The 18,369-nt window shown below is 34.4% G+C and overlaps 1 protein-coding gene and 1 pseudogene across 2 annotated transcripts in view; both read left to right on the plus strand.

The window, feature by feature from the left end:
• Positions 1-18,369, plus strand: part of ATAD2B (ATPase family AAA domain containing 2B) — a 158,365-nt gene that overhangs the window by 113,534 nt on the left and 26,462 nt on the right. The window contains 4 exon segments of the mRNA XM_079109618.1: positions 878-1,063; positions 11,043-11,178; positions 13,095-13,276; positions 16,274-16,433. Coding sequence (XP_078965744.1) covers positions 878-1,063; positions 11,043-11,178; positions 13,095-13,276; positions 16,274-16,433 — 664 coding nt within the window.
• On the plus strand, positions 1,512-2,995 carry LOC306643483 (protein FAM136A-like; annotated as a pseudogene). Its single transcript has one exon. The product of its transcript is annotated as a protein FAM136A-like (transcript).

Raw genomic sequence — 18,369 nt, forward strand, 5'->3', positions numbered from 1 at the left:
ATTAGATTGAAAAAGTATAGTCAGATTTTTGCATTTATACCTAATCTTGTGAAAAATAATGAGGAGATACGGCATTAACATTCAGGAATTTTTTGACAGGCTATTTAGCTGTTGACTTATATGCAGAAGATTGTAGTTTTGCTTGGCAGTTTACTAATCACCAAACCTGGACCTTACTGGTGTATGTTTGCAGAGTGTGAACTGTGATTCAGAATCTTTTTAATAACTGAGGAAAGCTTCATTTTGTATTTTCTGATAATGAAAATATCTCAGAGTTCTTTACTAATTTACTTACTGGTCTTTAGAGAACTGAGAGTATTTTGTGACTACTTTATGAAAGATTGAAGTTTAATATGGAAGAGGTAAATAAGTGTATCAGCAGGGAGTTCATTAATTTTAAGCTCTAGGGTGGTGCATCCTGGCTAAAAATATTTATTTAATTCATATATTGAATGATTTTAGGCATTGTGCACAAACATTTCAACTGTGTTGTCCTTTTCTTCTTTCTGTAAACCTGGCTAATAATGCTCTAATGTGGGTGACAGGTCTGTGTTTATGTCTTTATTTGCAGCATATTTTATAGTGGTGTTTTGCTTTTTTTCTCTACATGATAGATAAGTAGAGCAATTTGATGTCTTTATACTATTAATATATTCCAAATAGGAATAGTTAAGTGGCAAAAAATACCCATTTTTGGTGGGGCAAGAGTATAGATGCCTGTATAAGGCTTGTGCGTCATAGCTTGAAAAACTTAAAATTTGGGGACTGAAACTTTATACAGTGACAAGCCTGATGCATTTTATATACCTAGATATTGCTGGGTAGACTGTAGAATAATGAATTTGAGTTTTTAAATGCCCATTCTCTCCTTAATTAGATATTTCGAGAAGCTCGAAGAACAGTACCTAGTATTGTTTACATGCCTCACATTGGCGATTGGTGGGAAGCTGTCAGTGAAACTGTGAGAGCAACTTTTCTGACATTGCTACAAGATATACCATCATTTTCACCCATATTTTTATTGTCTACCTCTGAAACCATGTACAGTGAATTGCCTGAAGAGGTAAGAACCAATTAAATATATATTTTTCTAATTATTGTTTATATACAATATACGTGTTCATATCCTGGTTGTACTGCTTATTAGCCATGTGATAGAGGCAAGTTATTTAATGTTTTAAATTTGTTTCTTTTTTAGTATAGTAGTGATATCTTCCTCAGTCTTGAAGATTGAGATGATTCATGCTTAGAACAAAACCTGACACATATAAAGCGAGCCTTCTAAGAAAATCTAAGCTCTTTACCATCAGTTGCCTTATAAATTAACTTTCTTTATTGTCTGCGAGAAAAGTTGGTGGGATTTGACTTTTTAGTTCTTTCATTAGTAGTATCACATTGCATATTATCTAATAAGTATATCTTTAAAACCTGAAATTTAGCTTTTGAGTTCAGAACAAAGGGAAAAGCACAATTGATTCAGAAAAGAAATTGGGGCCGGGGCCGGGGCGGTGCAGCGCGGGGTCGCCATGGCGGAGGTGCAGCAGCTCCGGGTGCAGGAGGCGGTGGACTCTATGGTGAGAAGTGTGGAGAGGGAGAACATCCGGAAGATGCAGGGACTCATGTTCCGGTGTAGTGCAAGCTGCTGTGAGGACAGCCAGGCTTCCATGCAGCAGGTGCACCAATGCATTGAGCGCTGCCATGCCCGCTGGCTCAAGCCCAGGCCTTGGTGACCAGTGAGTTGGACAAGTTCCAGGACCGTCTGGCCCGGTGTACCATGCATTGCAACGACAAAGCCAAAGATTTAATAGATGCTGGGAGTAAAGAGCTTCAGGTGAAGCGGCAGCTGGACAGTTGTGTGACCAAGTGTGTGGATGACCACATGCACCTCATCCCAACTATGACCAAGAAGATGAAAGAGTCTCTCTCATCCATTGGGAAATAAAAGTTCTTGCCAGTGGCCGTTAGGGCTGAGAGCAGGAATCTATTTAAAAAGAGGAATGGGAATTTTAGTCTTAAGCAAAGTTTATGAATGAAGAAACTAAGGATGGCAACAAGTTTAAGGCATATAAAACTTGACTCTAGACACTGATTCCTTTATGTTTTGATCCAAGAAAGTGAAATGGAAAAAAAAAAAAAAAATGGTGCTAAAATTTGAGTGAAAGGAGAGCCTTTAGAGGCTAAACTTCACATTCGCAAGTGGTTGTCCTGAGAGTAGAGAGCTCCCTTGTACCAAGCCAGAGCCCTCCAAGCAGCAGATTCTTACAGGTACCTACAGGATAGCAGGTTCTTCTGGACTGCCAGTGACCTGGTGGAGTTTGAAGACAGGTGTGTGTTTGTTGCCAACCTCCTATTTACCAGAAGTATCATACCATTTTCCATAAGCTATAAAACAAAATCCAGGAGATCAATAATCTAGAAGGGGGAAAAGGTTTCCAAGTCTTTATTTTGTTTGGTAGTTTTTTATATACAAGGCATTAAGTGGATTTAAGGTATGAATTTGAGAGGAAGAGTAGTTTGGATAAGAACTTGGAAAGGTTCCTTGTGTATATATACCCTTTATGGCCATCAAGATATGGATTTCTTCAAATTCTTTTTGCATCTCTCAGCTAGAAGACCACTGCAAAAACAGACTGGCAATGTCACATTAAGTATAGAAAGCAGAGCTTCCACCACCAGCGTATGAGCCCTGAGGCTTTCTGCAGTAAAGTGACAGGATAATCTTTCCCCCTTGAAGAGAATGGAATTTTGATTGTAATACATATACCAGTATCTGGAAATAAATAGTAAAATAGTGACTGTTTCCTAGCTGAAAGTTATGAAGTACTGTACTTGGAAGGAAAAAAAATGGTTTTCACAGAACAGAAGCCTAAATCCAGCATTGCTTACTTAGTTCCCTGAATTAACAGAGCCTTACTGATATAATCCCCTGACAATAGGAAAGTCAAAAAGTAAACAGCTTGGACTAGGACAAGCTGTGACACAGACACACACGCCCCTCTTTTTTTTTTTTTTTTTTTTTTTTTTGCGTTGCCGGGGTTTGAACTTAGGGCCTTGTACTTGTGAGGCAAGCACTCTACCAACTGAGCTATATCCCCAGCCCCCACACCCCTCTTTGAAAGCAAAGGAGGGGCACCCCACACAGAACCCTTTCCCAGATGCCATTTTGCCTGGGGCCTTTGCAACATGCAATGTTCTTGCCCCAGCATGGCACCTTATCTTTTGAATAAGGAGCATGTTGTCTTTTTACCAACTTATTACTTGAAATGATAATATAGCCTGTCTGTTTGCTCTGTCAGGGCTGTGATATATTTTCCTAGTGGTTTGGTTTTAAAATAAATAGTTTCATTGTCAAAAAAAAAAGAAAAAAAAAAAAAAAAAGAAAGAAATTGGTATATCAACTCTTGTTAATGAGATTTTTTAAAAAGTTGTCTTAACATTCTGTGCTTATTGGGTCATTGATTAGTGTCCTTGAGAAATGCTTCGAAATATTTGCCCAGGTGACACAGTAGGAATGATAATAATATAAAATATTTATATGTTTTATCATTATAATATAAATCTTGGTTTTGTTAAATTTTATGATTAAGGTATGTGTTTACTGACTTATGTTTCAGCTTTCATGAGCTATCTTGCTAAGATGAACTTGAATTATTTGCTGCTCTTATAAGGAAAGAATATTAAATCTAGAGAAATTTATTTTTGATTATTCAAAATCTGATAGTATATGAAGACCATTAGTCAAAATGTTTATAATCATACAGGGCAATGAAGTTTAGCAGAATACTGTATATAATAAGAGTCAGAAAAACCAAGGTACTAACTTATTAGTCTTTTGATCTTGAGTAAATATATGAAGCTAAAATAACCTCAGTTTTCTTATCTATAGAATGTGGGTATTAGACAGTGTTGTTGCTCTGAGCCAATGTATGGAAGCTTAGTTTTCAGATCACAAAGCTATAAATATAGTGTTTGGTATTATATTAGTATTATAAAGTATGAATGCAGTTGAAGTTGATTTAAAAGAATAGACTGAAACTGTACGTAACCTAGGAACATCTTTTTAAAAGTTAGAGCCTCTCTGTCAATTAGTTTTATTGTAATTTTATTAAAAGAGAGAAATCATAAAAAATATTTGGGAAATTCAACATTCCAGTTGAGAACATGATAATTCCCTGAAAATTCCCCTGTATATTGTTTTAAAATTTTATAAGTAAGTCTTTTGAGCCGGGCATGGTGGTACACTCCTGTAATCCCAGTGGCTAAGGAGGTTGAGGGAGGAAGATCTCAAGTTCAAACCCAGACTCAGCAACTTAGCGAGCCCCTAAGCAACTCAGTGAGATTCATCTCTAAATAAAATACAAAAAAGGACTGGGTATGTGGCTCAGTGGTTAAGTGCCCCAGAGTTCAATTCCCTGTACCCCCTCAAAAAAGAAAAAAAGTCTTTTGAGTCTATTATCTTGGTACTGTTATCAATATACATATGTATTTTTATTTTTGGTTTAATATTTTAAAACTAACATTATATTATACTCATTTTCAATGTTGCTATGTTGCTGTCAGACTGTTTAATGAATTCAAAGTGTACTGTTAGCTTTTTCATTATTTGTTTACCAGTACCCTAAATCAGTAGCTAAAATAGTAGTTTCTTAGCATAAAATCCTGAGATTTCAACTTTTTTCCCCTCATTTTATGTTCTACATTTTTAGCCCTTATTAACCAAGAACTAATGTTCATATTTTGTGAAGTGAATATCATGGCAGTTCTCTGAGACTTCTGATCATATAACATGCTTTTTAATTGTCATTTTCTAAATCTTGTGGAATTAATGCTACTTTTCTAATCAGAAAACAAACCCATTATTCAAAGATGAAAGGAAACGTTTCAGGTCTTCTCTGTTTTTAAAAATAGAAGAAGACCCCAAAAGAATTATTCCCAATGGAAGTAGTGCTTTGTTAGTGGGCCAGCATGACAGTTTCATCTTCTAGAGCCCTTTTTATGTTCTCTTGTAAATGTTTCTTTGTATGTATTTTTCTCTCTTGTAGTCCAGTTCCCCCAAATAGGTTTATATTCAGACTGTACATTGGATACTAGAAAAACATGAAAACTTCTATCCATGTTTATTTTTCATATTGTCTTAAATATTTTGTGCATGTATGTTTTATGATAGAAATAATAGTAGAACACTATATTTAAACATTCTGGAGAGAATATTTTCAAATTTTTATTGATATCATATAAGAAACATTTCTAAACTTTTTTGGAAATCATTGCTTTAGATTAGAACAGGACTCACAGACTAATAGAGACTAACAGGAGTGAAGTAACTCACAGCTAGTATGGGAAAGCAAAGATCTTAACTCAGGTTTTCCTTATTCCAAAGATCATACACTTATATTGCCCTACATTCTCCAAGACGCCATAGAAGTAGTTCCTGGATGTTGTGATGCTGAGGAGTGATGAATGTTTAGGGAAATGAGGAATTACATATTCATCAAGTTAAGACCATTTTGTTCATTCAGCAAAAATTTATTAAGTACCTGTTATTTGTGATGCAGTATACTAGTAAGTCTGAATTTACTTAAGGCAAGTTAGTGTCTACTTTCTTTAGTATTCTGTTCACAGTGCCTAACTCCCTAACACAGTTTCTGGATATATACACAAACACAAACAGACCTAAATATGCATACATATTTCTAGCATAGTAAATGTGATGGATGAATGAATAAAATAGATGAGAAACAAAAAGCCATTTACTTTTCCACAAGAATTAAAATTTAGTGGAAAGAGAGACCTTAAAAAATTAAAATACAATATAAGTGCTGTTATAATAATAAAAGTATGATACATAAAAGAAAAAATTAAAAACTCTACTCTCTTTTTTTTGGTGGTGCCAGGAATTGAACTCAGGGCCGTGTGCATGCAAAACAGGCACTCTACCAACTGAGCTCAAATAAAACTCTACTCTTTAAGAGACATCATTTAAAATAAAAATGAAAAAGTAGGCTGGGGATAAAGTTCAGTGGGAGAGTACTTGCCTAGCATTCCATGAAGCCCTGGGTTCAAGTCCCAGTATTCAAAGGGGGAAAAGAAAAAAAGGCAAGTCCCAGATTGGGAGAAATATATCAAATAGATCACTTATCTGATAAACGACTTACATCAAGCCTGTATAAAAAACTCTTAATAAGATGATTTTTGACAAGGATTTCAAAACCATTCAATGTAGAAAAGATGGTCTTTTCAAGAAGCAGTATTGGGAATAGCCACATGCAAAAAATTGAAGTTGGATATACAAAATTAAGTCAAAATGGATCAGACCTAAATTTAAGACCCCAAACTTTAAGACTCTTAGATATAAACATAGGAACGAAGCTTTAGGACCCTCTGGATTTGACAGTGAATTCTTAGATATGACACCAAAAGTACAAGCAAGATAAAATAAGTAAGTTGAAACTCATAAAAATTTAAAACTTTTTTGCATCAATGGGTACTATCAACAGAATGAAAGGAGACCCACAAGTGGGAAAAAAAAATACTTGGAAATCATATATCTGATAAGGATTTGATGTCCAGGATATATAAAGCATAGCTTCACAATAACAACAATAACAAAACAAAACAAAAAACATAAAAAACAACATGATTCAAAAATGGGCAAAGAACTTGAATAGACTTTTCTGTAAAGAAGATATACAAATGGACAACTCAGCATCACTGGTCATTAGGGAAATGCAAATCAAAACCACAATGAGATCCTACTTCATGCTCATTGGGATGGCTATTATTTAAAAACACACAAACAATAGTGTTGGGGGCATGTGAAGACATTGGAGCCCTTGTGCATTGCTGGTGGGAATATAAAATTTTGCAGTTGCTATGGAGAATATTATGGCAATTACTTGAAAATTAAACGCAACTGCCATATGATCCAGCAAGATGGCTCTGGGTGTATACCCAAAAGAGTTGAAAGCAGGGACTTGAACGGGTATTTATATACTCATGTTCATAGCAATATTATTAATAGCAGCTAAAAGTAGAGACAGCCCTAATGTCTATTGACAAATCAATGAATAAATAAAACGTGGCATATATAATCAATGGAACATTAAAAAGAAAGAAATTTGGGTGCATACTACAGCATAGATATCTTGAAGACATTATACCAAGTGACATAAGTCATTCACAAAATGTCAAATATTCTGTGATTCCTCTTGTGTGAGGTTCATATGAGAATACATAAATGGCTAATAAGTATATCATCCAGGAATGAGCTACTACTACAGCCCACTAGAATAGCTATAATCAACAAGACAGATAATGCCAAGTGTTGACAACGATATAGAGAAACTGGAGTCCTTGTACATTGCAGGTAGAATTGTATAATGGTACAGCCACTTTCCAAATTAAACATAAATTTATGGAGTGACTCAGCAGTTCTACTCCTGGGTAGCTACATAAAAGAAATGAAAACATATATTCACACATAGGCTCTTCTGTGTGACTGCTCCTAGTAGTAGTATTCCTAACAGGCCCAAAATGGAACCAGCCTATATGTTCATTACTTGATAAATGGCTAACCATAATGTGATATGTACATCAAGTGAAATACTATTCAGCAATAAATAGAATGAAATACTGATATACACTACAATTTGCACAAACCTGAAGATACATGGTAAGTGAGAGAATCCAGACACAAAAGATAACATATAATATGAAATTTCTAGAAGAGGCAAATATCTAGAGATGGAAAGTAAGTCGGTAGTGATTGGTTGAGCTATGTGAGTGTAAGTGAGGTTTAACCATAACTAGGCATGAAGAAACTTTTGAGGATTAATAAAAATGTCCTAAAACTGGCATGTGATATTTGTACAATTGTATGAGTTTACTAAAAATCAACAGTGTTTTTTAAAAAAAGCTTACTGAGAAATATTGGAATGCATGCCTAAGAAAACCTGGGAAAACCCAGGAAAGAATGTCCTAGGAAAGCATCAGTTTAATTTGAGCATGATTAATGGTTTAGGATTAGGGTAACAATAACAAGAAAAGAAGGTGATCAGTAGAGTAGAGCAAACTGATCTGGCGAGGAAAAGTACTAGGGAAAGAGATTGATTATATGATTATATTATATGTCAGTGTGTGTGTGTGTGTGTGTGTGTGTGTGTGTACATGAACATGACATAATGAATCCCACTACTGTGTAAAATTACAATTCACCAATTTAAAAAAAAAAACAACATTTGCAGAAGGGGGAAAAAGATTCAGGAAAGAATGAATAGCATGTACCACTGGAAAGAAAGCATGGTTTGTTCAGGAAGTTATAAGTTCTTTGTGGCAGTATGAATTTTGGGTCTGGGATGTCAAAAGAAGGTTAGGAGTAAACTTAAAGAAAAATAACTGGGCCTACTTATAAAATGATGGATTCTAACTTCCTGGCGAAGACCTGACAAAAGTATCAGTGGATTATCATAGGCTTCCTCTTGGTAGGCTTTTATATTCACAAAGTGCAACATAATGCTGAAAATTATCAGAAAAAAGAATATTTAAAACTAAATGTTATTTGAACAAAATCATGATATTTCTGGGATATTGAGTTCTGTTTACTTTTTAATGTCCAGTCGATGTGTAAGCCCTTTGTGCTATGTACTGTCTAATGCCTCTGCACCCTTACCCCTCTCAGAATCTTCCCCTGTGTTCACTATCCTTGTCATACCCTTTCCAGCATGGTATTATATGCTTTCTTTGACAATAGGGAGCAAGCATATTTTCTTCAATTTTATTGCAGTGTCTGGCATGATATTTGTCATACAGTGCATGCTAAAGTAAATTTGCTTCTTGAACATTCAAATAAGAAGGGCCAGCAAAGCATAGATCAAAGGGTTAGAGAGAAATGTGCATGAAGGTGCACTAGAAATGTGCACTAGAAGGACACAAGGTGAAAGTCTAAAATCTTTTAAATGACTTGACTTTGTGTTGAGTTAATGATACTTCATCCAGGTTTTTTTTTTTTTTTTTTTTTTTTTTCTTCCCTGTGAGGGGCCAAGGATTCAAACCGGGGTCCTTGCGAATGCTAGGCAAGCACTCTCCAACACGAGCTATTTCTTCAGCTCTTCATCCAGGTTTTGAATTCTGATGTCTACCTTTCCTTATTTCTTTTCTCAGAATTTCAGAGCTGGAAAAGGCCATTAGTTTATATAATCTATGCTTTATGCACTTTGTGACCTTGAACCAAACCATTTAAACCTTTCTAAGCCCAAGTTTCATCATGTAAAATGAAAAGAATACTACAGACCTCATTTTTATAAAGATTTAACAATGTAACATATATGAAATTAGTGTACTCAGTTCATAGAGTTAATCCAGTAAGTGGCTAGAAATGGCAACCCAAATGAATTATCCGAAGTTTACCACGATTGTTTTGGCTGTATTGGGGCTAGAATCTGATGTCTTGAATCCTAATCCAGTATTTCCACATTGTCATGGCTGTTGCTTCTTCTACATTAGTGATTGTCTCCCTTTTTAATTTGTTTTTTCCAACTTGATATGGGTTGGGTAACAAAATTAATAAACATGTATTACATGCTTATTAAGAATTTTATAGCGGGGCACAATGGTTCATGCCTATAATCACAGCTATTCAAGAGACTGAGGCAAGAGGATTGTAAGTTCAAGACCAGCCGTGGCAATTTAGCAAGTCCTTGTCTCAAAGTTAGAAAAGAGATGGTGGTGTACCTCAGTGGTAGAGCAACTTTGGATTCAATCCTCAGTACGGCACCCCCCCCCCCAAAAAAAAAGGTTATATTCCATGGATGGTGGTGGGTATAAGAAAATAAATGAATAAAAAATGGTGTTGTTTGCTCTTAGGGAGTTTGGTGTCTAGGAGGTAAGAGTAGACCTTCTGAAAAAACAAACTACAGTGTTAAGTGTCATGATGAAAAATGAGAATGATGTAAAGAGGATTTAAATAGCATATCTCAGAAGGGTGAGATCTGGGGTCAAGTCTTTATAGAGCAGGTAAATAATTGTGAGGCAGGTGATCATCAGGTAGAAGGAGCTGGGGGCTGTGAGAATGACTGACTTTTTTTGCTTTGGAATTTAAGGAAGGTAGTATATAGAACACTGTGATGAGATCAAAGGTCTAGTCTATTTGCAATGGAAACAAAATTTCAGAGGATACAGTGAAATGTACTTGGTAGGGAAAGAGCATAGGATAGGAAATCAGTGGATAGGAAATATAAAGAAACATGAGGGTAAGAGAAGGTGGCTGTTTTAGTCAGCTTTTTTACTGCTGCGACTAAATGACCCAACCAGCACACTGTAGAGGAGGAAGAATTTATTTGAGCACTCACGGTTTCAGAGGTCTTAGTCCATAGAAGGCTGGCTCCATTCCTTGGGACTTGAGGTGAGGCTGAACATCATGGAGGGAGAGGGTGGTGGAGGGAGGCAGCTCACATCATGGTGCTCAGGAAGCAGAGAGAGAGAGAGAGAGAGGTCTCCACCTGCCAGATACAAATATATACCCAAAGCCTTGCGCAATTCCCACCTCCTCCAGCCACACTCTTTCACTCCTGTTACCACTCAGTTAATCCCTGTCAGGGCATTAAATCACTGATTGGGTCAAGACTCTTACAACCCAATCATTTCTTCTCTGTACCTTCTTGCCCTGTTTCACATGTGAACTCCTGGGGACACCTCACATCCAAACCATAACAGTGGCGTGAATGCCCTTCTAGCTCCTCTTATAGATTTGAGATAATTACCTTTTCAACTCTTCTGTAAAGTCTCTTGAGATTGTTGCCATTTGAATATTATAATCAACTTTTTGCTACAGTTCTTTTGTTATTATCATACAGCTCTTCCCCAGATATAGTATCATTTATTAGTGACTTGGGCAACTGGACAATCTTCTGTTCTTGTTCAGCCCATGAATGTTCTATGAATATTGAAAACAGTACTGGAAGTTGAAGAAATTGCAATTTGGTATATGTGTACTTTTAATTCTCTGTATGTTCAATGTCTTTGTGTGTGTGTGTGTGTATGTGTAGGTTAAATGTATCTTTAGAATACAATATGAAGAGGTCTTGTATATTCAAAGGCCTATTGAAGAAGACAGAAGGAAATTTTTCCAGGAACTGATTCTCAATCAGGCATCAATGCCACCACCACGAAGGAAACATACTGGTAAGTCCTAAAGCTGTTATGAAAATAAGGGGAGGATGGAGTTAAGAACTACCTTTTCTTGGAGTCAGTTTTTTTTAACTCTTTCTTTATACAAGTGAATACAGTTTGTTAGATTCTATTTATTTTTAGATGAACACATGTAAAAGTGACCATTGTGTTCACCTGACGTGAGATTGGAAAGTATAGCCTCATTAAAGCTTTGTTAAGAAGAACTTCTCATCCCTCCCATCCAGATCCTCTGGTGGATTTCACATTCTACTTGTTCAAAACACCAAAGAAAAAAGTTTTCATTTCTGCTCAGCTTTAGTCACTTTAAATACTCAGGATGTGAATTGGTGTGTTTTGAATACCAGGTGTTGTGCTAATGACTTTGTGGACCAAAGTAGGTTTGTCAGTTGAACCTGGTTAGAATGTTTATCTTTTTTTCTTTTTTTATTCATTTTTCAAATACATGTTTAGCAACCATTATGTAGCATTTAAAAATCTATCATAGCTTTGTTTTAAGCATTGAATTTTTCTTGGCTTGAAACTCATAGCTTTAAGAAAGGCTTAAGAATTTGTCAGATTTCAGTTCTTATTTTAGGTAAGGACTGTGTTCTGAATCACTCAAAAAAGTTTCTTTTCCCATTTTAAAGATGCATAAAGGAGAAGATACGTCTGCTTAATCTTTCAACCTCTTCTGTGAAATAGCAATTTCCCTTCTTTTCCCTTGTTCTATCTTTTGTTTTTCTTGTAGGACATTAATTATATTTCCCCTCCCTGCCAAATCCTTACTTTTTCATAATTTTCTGCTTTTTTGTTTGATTTTTCATTGGTTATATTAGTCAATATTTTGATAATTTTGCCCTTTATTGGCTCCTTTCCAAAATTTTCTCAGTGAATGCCTATCAGATTGCTGTAAGTATGGGTGTTTTTCTTTAAGAAAATGTGGGAAATTCATTATGTAAGTTACACTCTCTGATCATTGGTTGTGGTTTCCTGTAAGTATAAATATCAGTATTTTAAATATTTCATTGTGAAAATGATTCATTTTAGTCCTTCATACTCCTAGACATATTTTTAGTCCCAAAGCTCTGAATTTTTTAGGTTTAAGTTTAGCATAATTCTTTCTCTTTTCGAATTGTTTTGTTGACTTTTGTTTTCATCTTAACAGCTGCTTAGAAATTAGTCAAAATATGTAGCATTTTAATCCTGAGCTTCAGTGTCATGCCAGGAAGATCTTTTAAGGAATTTGAGAGCATTATGTTTAGGAAAATTAATATTTTTACCTTCTAAGAAAAGTTTTGTTTTGTCTTAGGGTAAATACTACCAAAAATTTTACATATAACACTTTAGACTGGCTTCCTATTTCTTCTTTGACTTTGGGATTGCTTCTTTAGTTTCTTTTTTTTTTTTTTTTCCCACTCCTTCCTTGCAAGTGTTATTCACTATCCCTGCTATGTGGCAGAATATCTGGGTAAAGGACCTGTCTTAAATCAGAATTCTTTTGGTAATAGAAAAAGAACAAAAAATTGTCACTTGCCTACTACATTTCTGGCATATATGGCTACCCCATTTTAGGAAGCCCCATATATGGCTACCAGGTTGACTTAAAAGAAAATCTGTATAATACTTTAAGGTATTTATGTTGATTTGAAGTATTTTTTATAAGTTCTATATAAGTAACATTTCAAATTATTTAAAATCATGTAGTTTGTCCTTTAAAGGGGTCCTGTTGTGAGTTATTTTATAAAGTAAAGTTAGTCCCTAAATTACTTTTTGTTTCTATTCAAATTTTTACTTGCTGGATTTGCATGGTTCACATATATCTGTAATTCTCCTTTTCTTTAAAGAATGTTTTGGGAGAGTGCCAGAAAAGTGATTGAGGTTCTGGCCCACCTTGCTGGAATCTTGACATTTTTTTCTCTTTTATTTAGCTCTTTGTGCTATGGAAGTGCTTCCTCTTGCACTACCTTCTCCACCTCGTCAGTTGTCAGAATCAGAAAAAAATCGGATGGAGGACCAGGAGGAAAATACTTTAAGGGAGTTGCGGTTGTTTCTCAGGGATGTAACCAAGAGGCTGGCCACAGACAAACGCTTTAACATCTTCAGCAAACCGGTGGATATTGAAGAGGTCTTGTTTCAGTAGTGTGCAAACAGTGAAGTTGAACTGGCTAAAAGAAAAAAAATATTGACATCTTTTTTTGGAAGGAAAAAAAAAAAACAAAGGCATGGATGAATATTACCCCTAGCCTGTAAAATTTTAATCCATGTGATAACTACCAATGTCATCAGCAAACATCTGGTGACTTTTGGATGAAATGAGTGACCAATTTGTATATGTCCTCTTAATTATTACTGATCTTTGTGATCTCATACCCTTTAAGAGGAGGATTAAAAGTTACTTTAGTGAAATGTCCATACTAGACTATTTTTATTCCAGGATAAATCCTGCTTTCAGAGTATATTAGTATTAACTAATCAGTACCAATTAATATTGACATTTCCCAAATTATGTTTATCTCATTGAAAGAGGTGACTGAAGAACCTGAAAATTTCATTGTCTTTCATATTTTGGAAATGCCTGTAGCTGTGATGCTGTTTGAAGTTAAGCACATCTGATGCACCTAAAACTTTCTCTCCAAGAATTTCTCTGCTCCCAGTGGAAAATTTCTCACTTTGTATATGTATTGTTTCGTGTGCTTGTGGGAGCATGGTTTGTCATGATGAGAAAAGGAATTTTCCATTTGGAATCTACTGTAATAATCTAAATTTTAAAAAATTTTATCCTGGGATAATATAGTGTATGGATGAACACAATGTAATCTTTACTGGCCTTCTTATAGTTCAGACTCCATGTTTGAACAGCTTTGGTGTTTTTAGTTGTAAGTTTTTTTTAATTTCTTTTTTTTTAAACTTGAATTATAAAATGATTCAAAGTTTACTGTTACGTCCTAATTGTGAAATCTGTGCTTTTGGTGAGCAGATTCCTTTGGAACCATTACCTCATCTGTGACTGGGAAGAATGAGTTAGCTTTATCCTCTACCTCCCACCCCTTGGCAAGTCCAGAAATAACTATTTTCCAATTTATGGAATAAAGGAACTATCTAAAATTTTATTTGAATATATATCTGCAGTATATAGTTTTGTTCATTTGCTCTTCTTAGAAATCTTGTGAAGTCATTATTATTCTTATATTGCAACTGAGGAAACTGAAGCTTGTTGGCAGGTGATACAGCCAAGACTTGAAAATTTTTTTTGAAAAATCAAAGCCCACATTCTTTATATCATGGCTACCTTATATCTTTTTCCACTAGAATAACAGGACATGCCTAATTTGCATTTTAATTAATAAATAGCATATTATATTTGTGGAGCATTTTTCTCCTCCAATTTGGAAGTTGTTTTAAATAAATAAACCCTTCCCCACTTTTGTATTTGGACCTGACACTGTTTAAAAGCATCAGTCATCTTTCCATCCTGGGAATAAGTCAGTTTTGCTCTTGCTCAAGAAAACACTTTTCTTTCTAACCAGAAAAGATTGTCAGATTTTAAGTGATATCTGTCCGTAATAAAATAAAATTTCTGTAAATCATGGTAAAGCAGTGCAAGGGAATAGAAATGCTGATCAGATAATAAGTTTATTAAGGGTTTGCTTCTCTAATTTTCTCCTTTGCTCTTCTCAGGTTCACACTGCTGCTGGTTTTTGTCTGCTTTTAAAACTGAATGCATAGGAGTATCTGGAAAGGATAGAAAGGGAAAACCGAGCTAAAACTGAGATAACCTAAAGCATAAAATATGCAGATAATTAATTTGAAATGTCTAAAAACTTTATCAATTTCCAAAACAGACTGCAAAACTTCAGAAAATAAAACTTTAGAAACTTTCAAATATAATATTAAGCATATGTGCCAAAATTATTATAGGCTTTAATTTTACAAATTTTTATAGTGCTTTTCAGTAATTTCTGCTTGTACACAGATCATGCCCAGAACCAAGAATCCAACTAATATCTTCTGAAGTATTACTCATTCTAGTAGCTCCATTGCTGCCCTACAAGAGATCGACTGGTTTTTTAGCTCTAGGAGACTGAAAAATAAATTAATTCACACATGCCCATACTTAATATTTGTATAAGTAATCTTAAAATTTGAAAACATATTTACACATTACACATATGCACCTTTGTGCATCTGTATATAAACTTAAAAATCATGGCATTGATGCCATCTGAAATCATGAGAAAACCAACCTTAACTTTCAGAGAGTAGAAATTGCCCTGTCCCCAGAAGTCAGTCCTTTTAGACATTCTTGCTAAGATTGCCTTCATATCAAACCCAATTATTTTATTTCATTTGAGACTTGGAATAGATGTATAGGTTGATAGTATTTCTTATTAGTCAAGTGATATAACATATAAAATGTTATTTATACAAATCTTGACTTTATATCTCTTATTTTGGATTGTCTCCCAGAAAATAGCATCTAAAACAAAATTTTTTCTTTTTTGTAGATTTGTTTATAAAGACAAGTCCAGAAAAGCTTTTACTAATTATAGAAACAATACTTAATTTTGTTATATTGTTGATTCAGAATGTTTGTAATGACTCCAAAGGAGTGGAAAATACTTTCCATGAAACAATTCACCCTGTAAAACAACAAAAGATAGAAAACTTTTGCTAAAAAATTTTTAAAAATTTGCCAGAAGAATTACTATAATGAAATGAAAAGTCTATGCTTTTTATTTTCCTTTGTTTTTTTTTCTTTTCTTTTCTTGAGATAACATTTAATGATGTTTGTTGGGTGCTTTCACCCATACATTCTCTTCTCAGATAAACCCAAAGGATAAAAAAACAATAATAAAGCTGAGAGTGTTTCAGATTTCAAGATGAGCAGCCTTTCAGAGTTGATTTAGATATGACTTAGAAAACTGAAGCTTTTCATGGAAAGTATGTCAGATAGTAACTTTAGTAGCATAAGTAGTAGTATAATTTTACTCTTATCTATACTTATTTCTTAATATCAAGATTTAATTTTTAAAGAATTCTGTTTGAACTAATAGATCATATGAGGAAATTGGAAATACTTTTCATTAAAATATTCTATTTGTTTTAGGTTTCAGATTATCTGGAAGTAATCAAGGAACCAATGGATTTATCAACAGTAATAACTAAAATTGATAAACATAATTATCTTACTGCTAAAGATTTCCTGCAAGATATTGACCTCATCTGTAGCAATGCTTTAGAGTATAATCCAGATAAGGACCCAGGAGGTAAGAATACTTAGCTCAAGGTACACTTTGATATTTGGAGTTTCTTCAGATTGATGGAAAACTGAGCAAAAGAAAATTTAATTCGAAATTTTTATTTATTTAGACAGCATCACTAATGCTGATAAACACAGGGAATTTTGATATTTTGGGAACCTATAATGGGATAAGTTTACATATCAAAAAACTCTTCTGTACAGAATGATACCTGTTTTATAGGTGTGGATATTTTAATGTAATTTTATTCGTAATCCCAGTTTGTACTCAAGTCTTGTCATTGTTTTCTAAGGAAGTCCACCAGGAACATAATTATAGTTAAACAAGATAAGTATATCATAAACAAAGAGGATTTATTATAACAAAGAAGGTTGTGGGGCTGTGGAGATAGCTCAGTTGGTAGAGTGCTTGCTTCCCATGCACAAGGCCCTGGGTTCAATCCCCAGCACCACCAAAACAAAAAAAAGGAGGGTTGTGCATCATGGGGAACCATACAGGGTTTGTGTCTATGTTAAGTAAATTGGGTAAAGTATAAGGGAGCAGGACTTTGCAAGGAATGGGATGTTGTTAAGAAGTAGGATAATTTTGAGACTGGGAGATTTGAAAAACCTAGAAGGCAAGAAGAATGGAGCAAGGCTAAAGTTGTAATTGGTAAAGGAATAGCAGTCATTCATATTAATGAGAATAGGATTATGTTTAGGTTCTTTTGTGGTTAGGGCAGTGTTCACGATTTGTTTGTGTCAAGACCTGATTGCAGAGTAGGCTTGCTGTTGTCTTAACCCATCATGGTGATACACTGGCCTTGTCTGATGCTGCTGTTCTGCAAAATTGTTTATATTTAACATGACTACAGAGAAGCTAAGCTGAGCGCGCCACGCCAACTCCTAGCTCTCGGGAGCAGTTTTTTCTCGTTCTATTATTGAGAATTCTTTTTCTTCAATAGATGATAAATGCGTCTTATTATTAAAACATGAAGTTTCTGTCATTCAAAGATAGAATACAATTTGTACTTTGTATCTCTATTTTTGGGCAGTGGTTTTCAACCTAGGTCATATAATAGAGTGACCTGGCTTTCTCTTGTTTTTAGATCATGGTAGTAAATTGCATATTCTAATTCCAAATTAGGAAGCAGAATAAAATGTTTGTCTAGCAGAACTTGGTATTTAACAGTTCTTAAGCTTTGTATTAGGATGTTTGCCTCTTGTTGCTTTTTGCTTATTTTGCTTTTTTGAGTTTTTATTTTATGTATGTTACAGAAAAAATTATGAAAACTAAGAACAAAGGAGAAAATTAAAATAATTGGCAATTCCATACCTACCTATGTTATCCCTTCCCCTCATCCCACAAATGTATTGTATATAAAATATATACTGCATATTTGTTTTGCTAAAATGACTATGATTTTTATAAAATTTGTCATTCCTTTAGTATTTTGTTGAAAAGCTTATTAGTTAATGAGTATATTTCTCCCACATTAAAAAATGAAATATAATTGCTAATGCCTACTATTGGCCATATTATGTAGTTTAGGGTTTTTTTCTTCTATAAACAGTGATAAATATTTTTACAACACAAGTTTGGGGTACATCTTTAATTATTGCCTTAAACCATTTATGGTGAAATTTGTGGATCAAAGAATATGTATCTTTTTAATAAAGGTTTTTAATTGAAATGTTAAATTTTTCTCTTAAAAATTGTTTTAAATTACTTACACCAGCAGCATGAAGGCCACTGTTAGCTAATGTAGCAGTTTTGTGAGTGAGAGGAATCTTCTTTAGCATTTATGCAATTCTACAACAGGATGGGTGGTAAAGGATGGGCTACTTGCCTGTGTGCTTTCTCTTCCTTGCTTTGCTGGGGTTCTGTGTTAGGGGACATAGTGCACAAGTGTCTGCATGGGGCTTTGAACTGTATATGAGAGTACTTGTGTATCAATACCCTT

The sequence above is a fragment of the Sciurus vulgaris genome (genome assembly GCF_902686455.1).
Source record: "Sciurus vulgaris genome assembly, chromosome: 14".
Classification (NCBI taxonomy): Eukaryota; Metazoa; Chordata; class Mammalia; order Rodentia; family Sciuridae; genus Sciurus; species Sciurus vulgaris.